Here is a 15,780-nt window from a genome sequence, read left to right on the forward strand (position 1 = left end):
AGTGTGTTCCTGAGTGTTTATTTCTGGTATTTGACTTTGGCTTCGTTTGACTTCCCTGTATTCTGGTATCCCTGGCTTCTGGCTTACCCTTATCATTGTCTCATTCTGTACCCCCCAACCTCAGCAAGTATCCTGACTATTCTTTGGTGCGTTAAGTCCGGCCATTCTAAGGCCCGGTAATACGTTACCTTTTAGTCCTAGTTGTGACGCAATTCTACGTGCTGGATCAATTTGTAATCCTGACATTTTGTTATTTTTACTACCCATTCTGCAGAAGGTATATAAGAGAAAGTCAATGGTAGGTGACACTGTTGCACATAGACGGCTTATCAATAAACTGCAATCTTTAAGTTTTGATTCCAATATTGTTGAATGGGTAAGGCAGTGGCTAGGAAGCAACAAAGGGTTGTAGTCAATGGAGTATATTCAAAGCATGGACTTGTTACCAGTGGGATACCTCAGGGATCTGTACTTGGACCCATTCTCTTTAATATTTTTATTAGTGATGTTGCAGAAGGTCTTGATGGTAAGGTATGTCTTTTTGCTGATTATACTAAGATATGTAACAGAGTTGATGTTCCAGGAGGGATAAGTCAAATGGCAAATGATTTAGGTAAACTAGAAAAATGGTCAGAGTTGTGGCAGCTGACATTTAATGTGGATAAGTGCAAAATAATGCATCTTGGACGTAAAAACCCAATGGCAGAGTACAGAATATTTGATAGAGTCCTAACCTCAACACCTGAGGAAAGATATTTAAGGTAATTATTTTAGACTTAAAGTTAGGCAGACAATGTAATAGAGCAGCAGAAAATGTTAGCAGAATGTTTGGTTGTAAAGGTAGAGGTATTAGCAGTAGAAAGAGGGAAGTGCTCATGCCATTGTACAGAACACTGGTGAGACCTCACTTGGAGTATTGTACGCAGTACTGGAGACCGTATTTCCAGAAGGATATTGATACCTTAGAGAGAGTTCAGAGAAGGGTTACTAAACTGGTTCATGGATTGTAGGGTAAAACTTACAAGGAAAGGTTAAAGGATCTTAACATGTATAGCTTGGAGGAAAGATGAGACAGGGGGGATATGATAGAAACATTTAAATACATAAAGGGAATCAACACAGTAAAGGAGGAGACTATATTTAAAAGAAGGAAAACTACCACAACAAGAGGACATAGTCTTAAATTAGAGGGGCAAATGTTTAAAAATAATATCAGGAGGTATTACTTTACAAAGAGGTGAGTGGATGCATGGAATAGCCTTCCATCTGAAGTGGTAGAGGTTAACACAGTGAAGGAGTTTAAGCATGCGTGGGATAGGCATAAGGCTATCCTAACTATACGATAAAGCCAGGGACTAATGAAAGTATTTAGAAAATTCGGCAGGCTAGATGGGCCGAATGGTTCTTATCTACCGTCAAGTTCTATGTTTCTATGTTTCTAGGTGTAGGGAAAAAAGGCTAAAGCTTATTTCAGAATATTACACAATAACTTAGTAGAATCAGATAATTTAGATTATTTAATGACATTTCTGCAAAAGAGAATCAAGTATCTTGGATGTTCGAGATTTGTCATTTCCTTTTAACAAGTGTCTAGTGTCTCTAACAGAAAATTTCATTGCCAAAAAAAAAAGTATTGTGCATATTAAACATGCATTCTAGGTGTTCTTAGGAAAAAAGATCTTCTCCTATTATGTTTTTATAACCCACTTCATCTAGATTGTAAGCTCATAAACCATTCGTGGGAAACAGGTAAACTAAAACATTGCCAAATGAAAACATTGCTCTGGACATTCACCCTTTCCACTTGGCCTCTGTGATTACTTTTTTTGTTTCCAGTCCAGGCCTGGCCCCATTTATAAGGAACTCCATAGTAACAAAAATGTTTAGCTAACTGGCCAATGAAAGACGTTCGTTGTATGGTATCCCTAAAAATTGAGTGCACTAGTTAATAAATAAGTTATTAAAAATACAAATATAGAAAACTATTTTACATATAGACATTTAGACGGAAATTATGTTATCTTTACATGCATATTATATATGATTATTGTATTTGAAATCAGTATGTTTATGAATGGCAAACCTCTACTCCTCTATTCTTTTTGGAGTTTTTTTTCTCCCCTTCTCCTCTCTGCCTTAACTGTTTTTCTGTTTAAAATTGTTTCGCAAAATTTTGAATCAAAATAATTTGAATAGACATGAAAGACAAAAAAAACAACAACACAGACACAATATTGCAATCAGAATTGACTTACGAATTGGAGAAAGGCAAACTGGAGTGAGAACAAAATTTAAGAATAGTCACAGATACACTACAGGAAATGAAAGAATAAATCTGATAGGTCGGAACTCGGCTCCTTAAGGGACACAGCACGCATTTAAATTAAGGATCTAGGGAAGGTGCCCGGATTCTGTGATAGCCAGGTATTAAACCTTCTTTTACATTCATTCAATTGCTACAGGATTTCTTAACTAAAGTGAACCCTGGTGCCCCTTATCCTACTAAGACCTGTATCACTCTGAATGCAGTGTTTCATTGAACAATCAGGACAGGTTGTTATGACTACATATATGTGTAAATATTTGACACTGGTTATAAATGAGTTGCTTTACTTTGGGTTTTGTAACCCATTTAATTTGTTTTTATGCTTAAAGGGATATATGACTGAAGCATTGTTTAGTTGTTTGCCCCTATATTGTTATCACTCTGGATTCATTGTTTCATTGAGCAACTAGGTTAGCTTATTCCGATTATTCTAATGTGATACAGAGTAACATCAGCTATTGAAAAGGCAGTGCTAACATCTCTAATTGGGAAGGCAATTTTAGTTTGGTGTTGCAGCCATTCTTTTTCCTTTGTGTGCTAAACAAAGCCAATAAATAATACATTTTATGTCATCGATACTAGGAATGAAATGGCAATGGCAGTCTCCTCCAGGATGGGTACATGCCACAAGGGACATATAGTCTAAACACACTATTCAATGAGTTTTACGTTTCCCTTTATGTACCTCTCTATTTAGGGATCAAGTTTTGAGAATGATATTGTTCCTTCATTTACGGTATTGGTTGGCTCAACCATTGTCTCCTTGAGGATACTCTTAAACCAGCACTTGCTTAGTAAAACAGTCCTTAATTAAGGGTTAAGTTGAATATTAAGTAATTTATATAAGTTTAGCTCCAGTCCTACCAGCCTACACTTTGATTTTTAATATGAGTTTTTTTTTTGTTAATGCCTGTGTACAAATGTCTACTAATAAATTTTGATATTCATTTGTTAATCTGATTGGGACTTTTTTTTAATCTAATATTGCTCCCATATGGGGTTATATGTTATATACTGGTGTTTTTCTACAATTTTTGGTTTAACCCCACAACTAGGTCCCTTTTGAACAACCTTATCGATCCTGTTTTAGGTGTTCGTATTTTCTGCTACTTTTTAAATACATACGGTACTTCAAAAAAATCTATAAAAAGTCAGGATTTCAGAACATTTTCAAGTAACAGATAAGAAAGATGGAAGAAAAAAATGTCTGATATTTGTTAGTATAGTTGTAGCTATGCAGCAATGGAGTCTGTAATAATGTACAGTGGACAATAACAGTAGTAAGAATAAACACAAATGTATCATATGATAAATATAAAAGTAAAACCATTTAACACTATCGACTGCAAATAAACACAATGCTTAAACACAATCGATTGCAATATGGTCATAAACATTAAAGTAAAAGATAAATATGGCATTATCAGTGCTATATTTTATAACTATTGTTTTATTTTATAATTATAAGATATTACTATATTATAATATTTAACTAGTAATATAACTGGTAAATATGACATCTTAATGAAGCTTCTTAATGAAGCGTTATTTTATTTTAATTGATCTAAGCACCTTTTTTTTGTGTATTTTAAAATGCAGTACATTTAAGAGAAATCATTATCATTGTTTCAAATGGAATTTTAATTGAGCAACACGTTGCAAGGTTATCCAGCAACGAAAGGGTTTAGAAAAGGAGTATATATTTTTTCTAGATCCCTCCCAAGTGTCTTAATGTTGGGAAAAAGCAATGTTTACCTTGATCGTAAAGATTAAATATTTTTCAGCCCCTCCTGGTGTGATGTCACTAAGACATCAATTAAACCTTATAAGTAGGAATGCACAAGGTTGTATGACATTACTGCCTTTTCATTGCCCTAAGGGCACACAATGGGGTACCAGCTTGCCAGTCTGCTGGTCTTGTTGTTGGCATTTACCACTGCAACTGGTTATGAAGTTATCACAGGTAACTCCAAATTTGCTAAGTACCATTTAATACCTTAAAGTATTTAAACTGTATTATTTTCTGGGGTAATAGAAAATGTAAGAAGTTATAGATATTGCAGAAGAACAAATGTTACTGAATTGTAATGGAAATTGCAGTGGTGATAGTCGCTGTGATAAAGACACCTGCGTTTATTCGCTAAACAGTGAATTTTTCTAAAAAAAAAAAACATTTTTTTCAATTTGCAATTTTCCATCTCAGTTAAATTCCCATATTGGCTAATTTATCCTGAATTTATCTTAAATTTTAGGATTTTTCACCGCAATAAACTGTTTGGTGAATAAATCCTACTGTCGATAGTTTCTTAGTAAACAAACCAGTTATTTTTTTTTGTTCATTTTTAATTGTAAAGATTATTTTGTACCTATAGTCAACTTTAGGCATTGAAAGGCTGAATGTTATTAATTTATTATTCTTATCAGACTATATGATTATGTGCCAATAATTATGTTATAGTTGTATATATTTAGAGACTTACCCAAAAAAAAAAAAAAAAAATGATTTGTGGTAAGATGACAATAGTCAGAGTTGAGCTGATTTTTATTTCAACTTGGGGTAGATTTGACCGACAAGAACTGTTGATTTGACCAAATTTTGTCAAAATGATCAATTTGGAAAAAAAAAAATCTCAATCTGGCTACTTTTCCAACTCTATTATATTTGGCTTAAAATTTTGAATTTTACATAATTTCTTAATTTCTTGTGCAGTGATTCAAACCTATGGTTAACTAACCTACATTCACAAGGCAATATATTAACTGCCGTTAATTAGGCTTTAATAACTAAACAGTTATCAGGAATGAACCAGTGAATTTCAAATTTCAACATGACAATAATACTCTGATTCTATTATTGACAACCATTATTCCACTACAAGTGGATGTGGATTTAAAGATTGCTGGGTCCAGTTGTGGTGGATTCAATGAAACCAAACACGAACCAAGGTGCTGCGCTTTGAATTTTTTTACATTATTTTGTTAACCTTATGTTGGGCATAAGATGGGGAGAATGGAACCTGCACTTTTTCTGTTGCATCTATAATTGTGTGATTGCTTCTCCATAAAAGATCAAATGTAAATGGTAAATTAAAAAGATATGTAAATTAAAAAGATAAGAGGGAGGGAGAACAATCTGGACAATCTTATCATGAGTATGAACTAGTAGTTAAATTTATGACTGCTAAGTGCTGATACATCTATGTATCACAATCTTTTAGAAAAACTTTTCTAATCAAATAAAATACGTTTGGAGACAGTGGAGATTTATCAAAGTCAAAAAGTGATGTAAAAATATAAAAGGAGAGGGGTCACCAATAGAATGTGACCGTTAATTCCACTGGTTTCCATGGAATACCTAAAGGGATACTCCACTGCCGAAATGAACAAAAATATATATATTTTATCACTGTTTAGTAGATATACCCCAAATGAATACACGCATTCATTTTTAATGCATGTATTCATTGGGGGTATCTCTTAAAGAGCTTGCATAGGCTCCAGATCTTGTGAACTGCAGCCTTAGTAAGCCCTTCTTTTATTTCCCCTGGAAGAGGCTTTCATTCTCTTCATAGGGAAATAACCAATCAGAAGCATTTCATTGAGAAGCCTCTGAACTGGTGCCCTTTGGAAACGAGTTTGTCGGCTCATGCACTCGAGCGCATCTTGTCTGAGATACAGTCGCGAACATCTCGTCTGAGGTCTGGAGGAGTTGGGTGAGCTTATCTGAAGTCTGTGGGGGACAAGGCAGGCAATCTCAAGTAGAGCATCAGGGGAGCTAACGGAAGGAGGCAGAAAACCACACTAGCTGTCTGATTGACAGTCAGGGAGATGTTCCATGCTGATTTCTCATAGAAATCGTAATGTTTATAAACTGGGGTTAAACTGCAAGCTGACATGTTCTTGGGGGGTCCTCTTAAGGAAAAAGATTAGCAGTAAAATAATATAGAAATGCTTGAGGCATACATTATAACCCCAATATGGATATAGTACCAGGCAATCTGTAAAAATAAACTTTATACATCATGTTTTCAAGTTAATAGCAAACTTAAGCCATAGATTTCAATGACAAGGAAAGCTAAGTTTACTCGTATTTCTAGAAATTTGACACCTCTTCCGGCTGGCCTATTCTAAATAATACAATTAGAGAGTAGAACAAAGCCTTTGAACTAACATACCTGAACTGAAATAAAATAACAAGAAGAACAGCTCTCAACAGATCATCTAATAGAATTTCTAATATTAACGTTTATGCTTATATTAAACAGGTCGAGTCCGTAATCATGGTCACTCTGTCTGCAGTGCATGGGGCAACTTTCATTACAAGACCTTCGATGGAGATGTATATCAATTCCCTGGTACTTGCACCTACAACCTGGCCTCAGACTGCCAGAACGATTACCAAGAGTTCTCCATCCATTTAAGCCGTCATGTGCAAGATGGTAACACCTTCATCAACAAACTCATTGTGACCATCAAGGATGTCATTGTTCAGTTAAAGAACAATTTAGTGGTGGTGAATGGGGAAATGTAAGTCAACATTCCTTAAACTTCAATTCTAGAACATGTTTTGGAATTATGTTTCTGTGATATTAATAGCATTAATTCCCATATTTGTTATATGTTTAGTGTTTTTTTTCTTCTCCTAGTTACTTACCAGATTTGTTACACCTTTTCCTTTTTCTCTTATGCTCAAAGATGTGCTCTCTCAAGTCTTTGGCATACAACACCATCACCTCCAACACAACACTTTAGTGGATCACTATATTTTTGCATCATATACATAAATAGAATGGAAAAAGCAAAGGGACCAATTACACCAAAATGTCTATACATTTGCCATTTGTATCCTGACCATCTTGCCCTGTGTATACCAATTCACTAGCCATATGCACTTACTTACCCTCTCTTCTACTTTTATTAGTGATATTGCAGAAGGTCTTGATAGTAAGGTATGTCTTTTTGCAGATGATACAAATATTTGCAACAGGGTTGATGTATCCAGGAGGGATAAGCCAAATGGCAAATGATTTAGGTAAACTAGAAAAATGGTCAGAGCTGTTGAAACTGACATTTAAAGTGGATAAGTGCAAGATAATGCATCTTGGGTGTAAAAACCTGAGGGTGGAGTATATCATATTTGATAGAGTCCTAATCTCAACGTTTAGAGAAAGGGATTTAGGTTAATTATTTCAGATGGCTTAAAGGTAGGCAGACAATGTAATAGAGCAGCAGTAAATGCTAGCCGAATGCTTGGTTGTATACGGAGAGGTATTAGCTGTAAAAAGAGGCAAGTGCTCATGTCACTGTACAGACCTCACTTGGAGTATTGTACGCAGTACTGGAAACCGTATCTCCAGAAGGATATTGATACTTTAGAGAGAGTTCAGAGAAGGGCTTCTAAAGTGGTTCATGGATTACAGGATAAAACTTACTATGAAAAGTTTAAGGATCTTAACATGCATAGCTTGGAGGAAAGACGAGATAGGGGGAATATGATAGAAACATTTAAATACATAAAGGAAATCAACACAGTAAAGGAGGAGACTATATTTAAAAGAAGGAAAACTACCACAACAAGAGGACATAGTTTTAAATTAGAGGGACAAAGGTTGAAAATAATATCAGGAAGTATTACTTTACTGAGAGGTTAGTGGATGCATGGAATAGCCTTCCAGCTGAGGTGGTAGAAGTTAAATCAGTGATGGAGTTTAAGCATGCATGGGATAGTCATAAGGCTATCCTAGATATTAGATAAGGCCAGAGACTAATGAAAGTATTTAGAAAATTTGGCAGACTAGATTGGCCAAATGGTTCTTATCTGCCTTCACATTCTATGTTTCTCTTAACCTCTTCCTGGATCATTGACATTTGGCAATGTAATTGAGCCATTGAGCAACCCTTTGCTATTTGCCTATGTAAAAGTGGGCACATCACACTAGGAGATAAGGCATCCCTTACTTTAGGATCCTACCTTGGATTCTGAAATACATTTGTTAACATGTTTGTAGTTTGTATGTACGGTATGTGCAATTAAAACTGACACTATCCAACATATTCATTACGTTTGTTCATCAAAGTTGACAATTATAAAATTTCATGAAGTACCACTTTTTTTTTAAGTACATTTCATTGAGCTTAATATTTATCTGGCACAGAAAAAAATAATCTTTTTTTTTTTTTTTTTTAGATTATAAAAAAACTATTGTAATTTTGGGAAACTTGAGATCTTACTGTAATTGACCCCTGTCTAACTCGTTCCCTTTATCCCAGATTATTTTGTTCCCAGGGATATTCAGAAATGATTCTTAAATCCTGTATTATGCTCATTCTAACTACAATAGAATGCTATTAGTAAGCTTGGTGCAGTGCACATTGTACACAAATGTCATGCCTAGAACTAGCGCATATAAAGTTCACGACATCCTTTGGATTCTGCTTAAATGAAAATGATACCAAAAAATTTAAAGAAAAGTGTGTGTCTGTAAAAACTATAATGGAAAGAAAAGACAAAACAAAACAAAACACAAAAGAGAGTAGTAGTTAATTTTTTTTAATCAGACATAGCAGAACATTGCTTTCTCATTTGGTTTTGAGAGCGTTTCATAAATATTAACCTCCTAAATAGAAAAATTAGGAAAAAATATTCATTTTGGGCACATTGTTTTTCAATGATATTTGTAAATAAATGCGATTTTGTTTTGTGTGTATGCAGAACAGTTCCACAGACAGATAGTGCAGCTACCTGCCTAGAACCAGGTCTCTTTACTATATAGGACAGTGCAGGCTACTATGGGGAAATGTAGAAGATACCAAAATGATACCGCACTCAATTTTAAAGCAAAATAGAAAAAAGGGTAGTTTATTGACACAACATAGGATGTGGGCAAGAGGGCTAATCTCTCCTATATAGAAGTAAACATATCTCAATTCCCATAACTAGTCCACCATATATAAAGTGCAAATCATTATTTAAAGTGCTTGGTGCCAAATCACCATAAATATATAACTCAATACACTTAAGTACAAACAAATATATATACAATACTGTCTGCCTGCAATTCCTATGCACAAAACAAATAATTGGAAAAGGCAGTGGCACACAGATGTCAGTAATCTGTGCAGCAGAGTTCCTAAAGTATACTCTAAGTGTCAATGATCTGTCCCAATTCTGAATGTATGGTGGTGGATCCAATATAGAAAAAATGGACAAAAAAATGCAAAATAAAAAAATGAAAAAAAAAATGATGAAAAATCAAAAATAAAAAAGACATTGTGTAATAAAGTCTAGGTTAGATCTCACCCAAAAGTATATAAGGAGCCTCCTGGTGTACAGTCATACTGTAGTGATTCTCCTGAGAGTAGAAAAAAGGATGGATACATCTACTGCAGATCTCCTTCACTCTGTTTGCAAGGATTCCTTTGTAGCAGCAGGATGGAACAGCATGTAACAGCAGGATGAGAGTAGGCAGATATTGGGAAATGTATCCCACATATGCACGGGTTAAGAATACATTGTTTAGGCACTTAGTACTCTCCCACCCATTCAATTATAGTAACAGGTAGAGTTCGTAGTAGGCAAGTCTAATGGCCCATTTTCCCATCCTGCTTAGAGCTTGCCAATCCATATTTTCTGAAATAAGTAGAAAAAGACAATCATTTTATGAATTTCTATGCAAATAGAAAAATGAAAATGTCCTGCTTGGATAGTAAGTACAGTGTGCAAAATAATCAAGGCCACCCTTTTAATAATATTTATTAAGACATTTTACTGACAGCTTATCTTAATTTATTGCGCTTTATTCATCATAAAATGCTTGCACTATTGACACTTTTATTATGTTATCAGTAAAACAGCTGGCTTGTGATGGGATTCCATTATACTAAAGGTAGTTTGTATAAGGCGTTCTTATGAAGGGTGTGGTGTGTTGAATTACAATAAAATGTCTTGGTTCTTTCAACCTTTGCATACACCTTAGAACATATGGTTAGCACTACGAAGAAGTGATCAGATTACAAATAGAAAAACTTAACAAACCACAACTATTCCACAGTAACCTAACACAATATCTAATAGATAATGAAACCCATGGCAGATAATTTCAGCTCTCACTGGACTAGATGTAGTCATTATACAATATCAGCCATAGTTGGTATAACAAAATATTAATTAGCTTTTATTAAAAAAATAAAATAACAAACAAAAGTGTTCAATTTGTTTAAATTGTAAATCAAATAAATAAAAAATTACAGAAACAATTAACCCTATATTGCTATTCTATAGTTCTTAATATCAGTAATTGTGTGATATCTGCTATAGATTCAAGTAGTTTTGAAAATGTATTGGGTTTCAAGGATAAACAAAATAATGGATTCAAACACGTTAAGTTATATATTTTGTGCAATAGTGAGTCCATCGTCTATAAAATATAGAGGCATATTTAAACAGGTTTGAGGGAGCCCTGCTTCAAATAGATAGCAATGCAAATTTTATAATTATAGAATTACTAAGGTATTTTTTTTTCTCTTAATAAAATTAAAAATGTACATTTATTGTTTTTTAAGGTACTGAAAAATATATATGCATAGTTTATGACTATTATTGATGATGTGCTAATAATTTCTTATCAAATTGTCTAGTAGAAATCTAATAACCACATTTGCATTTATATGAACAAAATTAAGGTATCCTTAAATAAATACATACATACATAAATAATCACCTTTTCCCCAAAACACATTTTAAACTTATTTCCTACAGTCTATTATTTTATTAAGAGGTTTGGTCAGTTGGTGTAAGTTATATCCTGCTTTAGGAGATTTAGGCAACCTGGGGTTTTTACATGAGTATAAACCTTCAAAATATTTGGTAACATAGTCAATTTGTGGATACATTTTTGTTTTAGCCAAAGATGAGAATTAAATAACTTATCATTTGGGTTAATATACTTTGGATAAGACTTTAGACCAGCATTTGCTCATTATTTGAAAGCAACGTCTAGGTTTTTGGCTGAATTGATGTGCAATTTTGGCAAGAAAAACAAACTGCTCTGTATACTATTTCTCAGTATGCTAGCCAGTTTTAGAACATCATAGCATAGTGCATACTATCTGCACCTGAATTGTATTATGTTTTCCTCGATATGGATTACCAAAGTTAGTCCCAAAAGATTTTCTTCTCCTCTTACTCATAGTCATCTCCTATAATTCTGACAAATCCTCTTTTTGTCCACTCCAATTGTATCTCTGATTCCCTCATGTATCTGTTGGTTCACTTATGTGACTTTCATCTGCCCTTATCCACCATCAGAGGCTTCAGACAACAATATGTGTCCCTATAGGGCTTCTCAAGATACATTTGTCCCACTCACTATCTCACAAACTTGCTTGCTCTCTCTGCCTGACCCTCAGATTCCCCTCTCAGTAAAAACATCTTAGTAAAACTATGAAAACTAAATTACATCTTATTAGCACCTCTTTTGAAAACCACAGTAATACTGAGGTACGTACAGTAGTTCTCAAGATCACCCTGACATATATGGACCACTTTCTATGGTTGGTCAGAATATATTTACAATTAGAGCTGTGTTGTCTTTAGAGAATGCCTTCCAATGCCTGTCTACTGCAAGGTAGCCAATCACAGGTGAGTGGTGGGAACCTGTCAAATATCTGTCACATATTTCTGTGCTATTTAGCTTTATAGCAATTGATGAATGGGTAGCCAGGCTATCATCCTATACAAATAAGGTGGCAAAGTTACAGTACAAGTATGGAAAATACAGTAACTGGGTTTTATGGAATTTTAGTGATGCTAACTGACATATAAATGCCCCTAGAGATTGTTTTTGATGTTTGCATTGTTTATTTTTTAGTGCCATGACACCTTACTACAGCTTTGGAATTCTCATCCATAAGAGTAATGGCTACATTAAGTTATACACAAAGATGGGTCTGACCCTTATGTGGAACCAAGAAGATGCTGTTATGGTGAGTAACATATATAATTCTATCAATGAGCATATCTCATATTATGTAAACTCCTATAATTTTTCCTCCATCCACCTGACACCTGGTAGTATTGGTACTACACCATCTTCAAGAAAGTATTTGACTATTTGTCTTAGAATCCTTATAGAAAACATGTTACAATAGAACACATGTCACCTTCCATGGTAACAATGGCAAAAGTACTATGGTTGTGTTTTTAAAAAATAAATCCAGGTCAGGGTGCCGTGCCTCAACCTTTCAGCTGCTATGAGACAACCATTTTCTAAATTTAATTTCCAACCAATGACCGCCAAAGATTATTGAATTAGTGGTACTTAAATTCCTGGAAAGTCAAAGTTAGGCGATATCAACAGCTTTGTTATAAAAGTACAGACACAATACATCCAATTTCAAAATACACCATCTTCGCCAATAGTTTGGATTTGGATTAGTATCAAGAGTTACACCAGCAGTAAGAAGTATCTCTAAGTATCATGCTGAAAAGGTAAAACATGTCAAATAACGTTTTGTCCGTCAGTTCTGTGTAGCTAATACATGTGTCTTTCGAATAACACAGGTGGAATTGGATTCAAAGTTTAACAACAGAACCTGCGGCTTGTGTGGAGACTATAATGGTGTTCCTATCTATGATGAATTTGTCTCTGAAGGTAAGAGATTTTTTTTTCATCTTCAAAAGTTACTTTTACTGGTCGGTGTATAAAAGTCACATATATTTTATTTGTAGAAGACAATTTTACGATATTGTGTATCTATCATCTTCTGAACAAATAGACAAAAGAAAATGCAAGACATCTTCGAGCATGGGCATCATTAATATAAAATACTTTTAAAATAAACATACAACTATATCTGCTTGACAAACTGCGTGTCAAACTGCTTTGGCATGCCAGCATTAAATGTCTAAATTCATAATGGCGATAGAAGGTCAATGCATACCTATTTGTAGGACATATATAGGAGTGTAATTACTCCAGTCTGATCTGGATTTGGGAGTTTGGGTACTTGGTAATTCGTTTTTTTCCCTCTTCATATACCTGTATACTATTAAAAAGCAAGCACATAGGACCATGTGTTCCTTTCTTACATGTACTATGGTCAAGGATAGTCATTGATGCCATTTAACATTATATGTAAAGTATATATATATATATATATATTTAGTGTTTAACACTAACTCAGAATGATCAGTATTGCTTCAGACCTGAGGAAGAGGTAAACTCTCGAAAGCTTGTCTTTGAAATATTATGTTAGTCCAATCAAAAAGGTATCAGTGCATACTGCAATAATGTGGTATATTGGCATCTTGTCTACTGGACTAATATGGCTAATCCAATCTACACTATATATATATATAATTAAAAAGTAATCCTGCACTCCATGAAATTCAAAATATACTTGCCCGGTGCTTGTCAGGCGAAAATACAAAGATAGATTATCCAGATAGCACTCCCAGGACTTGGAATAAGTATAAGACTTAACTTTTAATCTACTTTACAAATAAATCGACGTTTCAGTCTGTTATGCACAGACTTTCATCAGGATGAGTAAATATTGCTGATGCAGTGTCTAATAAACCGCCAACTCTTTTCCCAGGGATTACCACTGATGCATAATATAAAATGGGTATCTGTGCATTATATTTACTAATTACATGCCTCTGACCTTCAGGTATTTCTCTCAAACCTATTCAATTTGGAATCCTGCAGAACATTCATGATCCAAATGATAAGTGTAGCGATCCAGATGAGACCCAAATCGCCGATACCTCCCACTGCTCTAAATATGTAAGAAATTTACATTTACTTTGTTTTCTTTCAAAGTATATCGCATTATAAATTAGCATATAATAGGGGCCATTCTGGATACTTTTCAAAGTATAATCAATTTGTTGTCACGTAGCTAATGAAGGTGAAAAAGGCATCAAGTCCTTAAAAAATACAAACTTAACCTTTCACGTAAATACATCTGTATGCTGGCAAATAATAGAACTCTGACCTCCTAGTAATTTGCCTATATGTGGTAAAAGGCACATCCATGAGTCGAAAACAAGTGGTATCAAGTCATTTTCAGTTACTGTTGTAAATCCCTTCTCTACTCATATATACATCAAAGCTTTTTTTTGGAAAGCATCTGTAGTGCATTTTTTTATCTTTTTAGCAGCTCATACAGATATTCACTGCTTTCACAGAAAATAATCAATTTCTTTAGTTTAGTGACGGATTCATTATTAAAATACAAACTCAATTAGGACCCATCCTATTTTGCATATTTATTAATTAGCCTCTTGTTTTGATAATATGTATTGACCTCAATTTGATTAGTTTGAATTTATTATCAAAACGTATTACAATCTGTTGGGAAACAAACTTTTTGAATTATTTATCTACAAAAATTCCCCAAGAGTTTAATTGTTACTTCTGTAGATAAAACATTTGAAAAGTTTTTGTTTTTATGAACAGAATGGAATCGTATCTGATTTTGGTTCAAACAAATGAAATCGAAGCCATACTAAACCATATTTAACCGTGCTATCTGGGCTATTGTTATTATCATATTATTTTTGGTATTTTAGCGCTCAGTATGCGAACAGCACCTGGATCAGTCTGCCTTTTCAGACTGCAGCAGTCTCCTGGATCTGGAGTCTTACATTCAAGCCTGTACAGTGGACCTGTGCTTTTGTGATGAATCTCAGTTGACCTCCTGTGTCTGTAACACCATCACAGAATACTCCAGACAATGCTCACATGCAGGGGGGAGACCAGGGATATGGAGAACTCAGTCATTCTGCAGTAAGTATCACATACCTCAATATTAACCCACTTTTTTTTAGGCGAAAGTACATATTGGTTTCATTAGCAAAGTCCTGGGAATGACCCATAGCCCACAACTAAATATGACCAACAACTACCATAATAAAAAAAAAATAAAAAAAAAATGTCATGATTTTCACAACTTTTGTCACAGAGAGCCAATAAGATAAAATCTGTCTCTAACTCCACACCATATCCCTAAATATAATCTAAAACATATGTAGAATTATCATCACATTTAGCCTTACATGAATTGTAAAATATTTATTTAAAAAATGTATCAAGAGTGGGTAAACCCATGTCAACATACCCTCATTTGTACTTTTAATTTTCCACTCATCCCTTCATTCTAATGACACGAATTAACAGCAATTTAAATTCTAAATTATATATTCTATTTTTCCAGATAAAGAATGTCCTGGTAACATGATCTACCAAGAAAGTGCCTCACCCTGCATGAGCACGTGCTCCCACCTGGCGGTACACAGCTTGTGTGAAGAACATTACATGGATGGCTGCTTTTGTCCTGAGGGTAAATACCTAGGGATGGGCATTAAATCTGATTCATTTATAACGAGGGAAGAGTCCAAAATACGACTTGTTGTGATTTATTAAAAATTATAAATAAGTTTATTAATG

General features: G+C 34.2%; 1 protein-coding gene across 1 annotated transcript in view; it reads left to right on the forward strand.

Moving 5' to 3' along the window:
• Positions 1-4,199: 4,199 nt before the first annotated feature.
• LOC134578517 (mucin-2-like) overlaps positions 4,200-15,780 on the forward strand; it is an 83,133-nt gene continuing 71,552 nt past the window's right edge. The window contains exons 1-7 of the mRNA XM_063437501.1: positions 4,200-4,289; positions 6,592-6,853; positions 12,196-12,310; positions 12,888-12,978; positions 14,000-14,115; positions 14,904-15,120; positions 15,548-15,673. Of these exons, the coding sequence (XP_063293571.1) occupies positions 4,214-4,289; positions 6,592-6,853; positions 12,196-12,310; positions 12,888-12,978; positions 14,000-14,115; positions 14,904-15,120; positions 15,548-15,673 (1,003 nt within the window). The 5' untranslated portion in view covers positions 4,200-4,213. The remainder of the gene's footprint in view (positions 4,290-6,591; positions 6,854-12,195; positions 12,311-12,887; positions 12,979-13,999; positions 14,116-14,903; positions 15,121-15,547; positions 15,674-15,780) is intronic.

This window comes from Pelobates fuscus, chromosome 12 (genome assembly GCF_036172605.1).
Source record: "Pelobates fuscus isolate aPelFus1 chromosome 12, aPelFus1.pri, whole genome shotgun sequence".
Taxonomy (NCBI): Eukaryota; Metazoa; Chordata; class Amphibia; order Anura; family Pelobatidae; genus Pelobates; species Pelobates fuscus.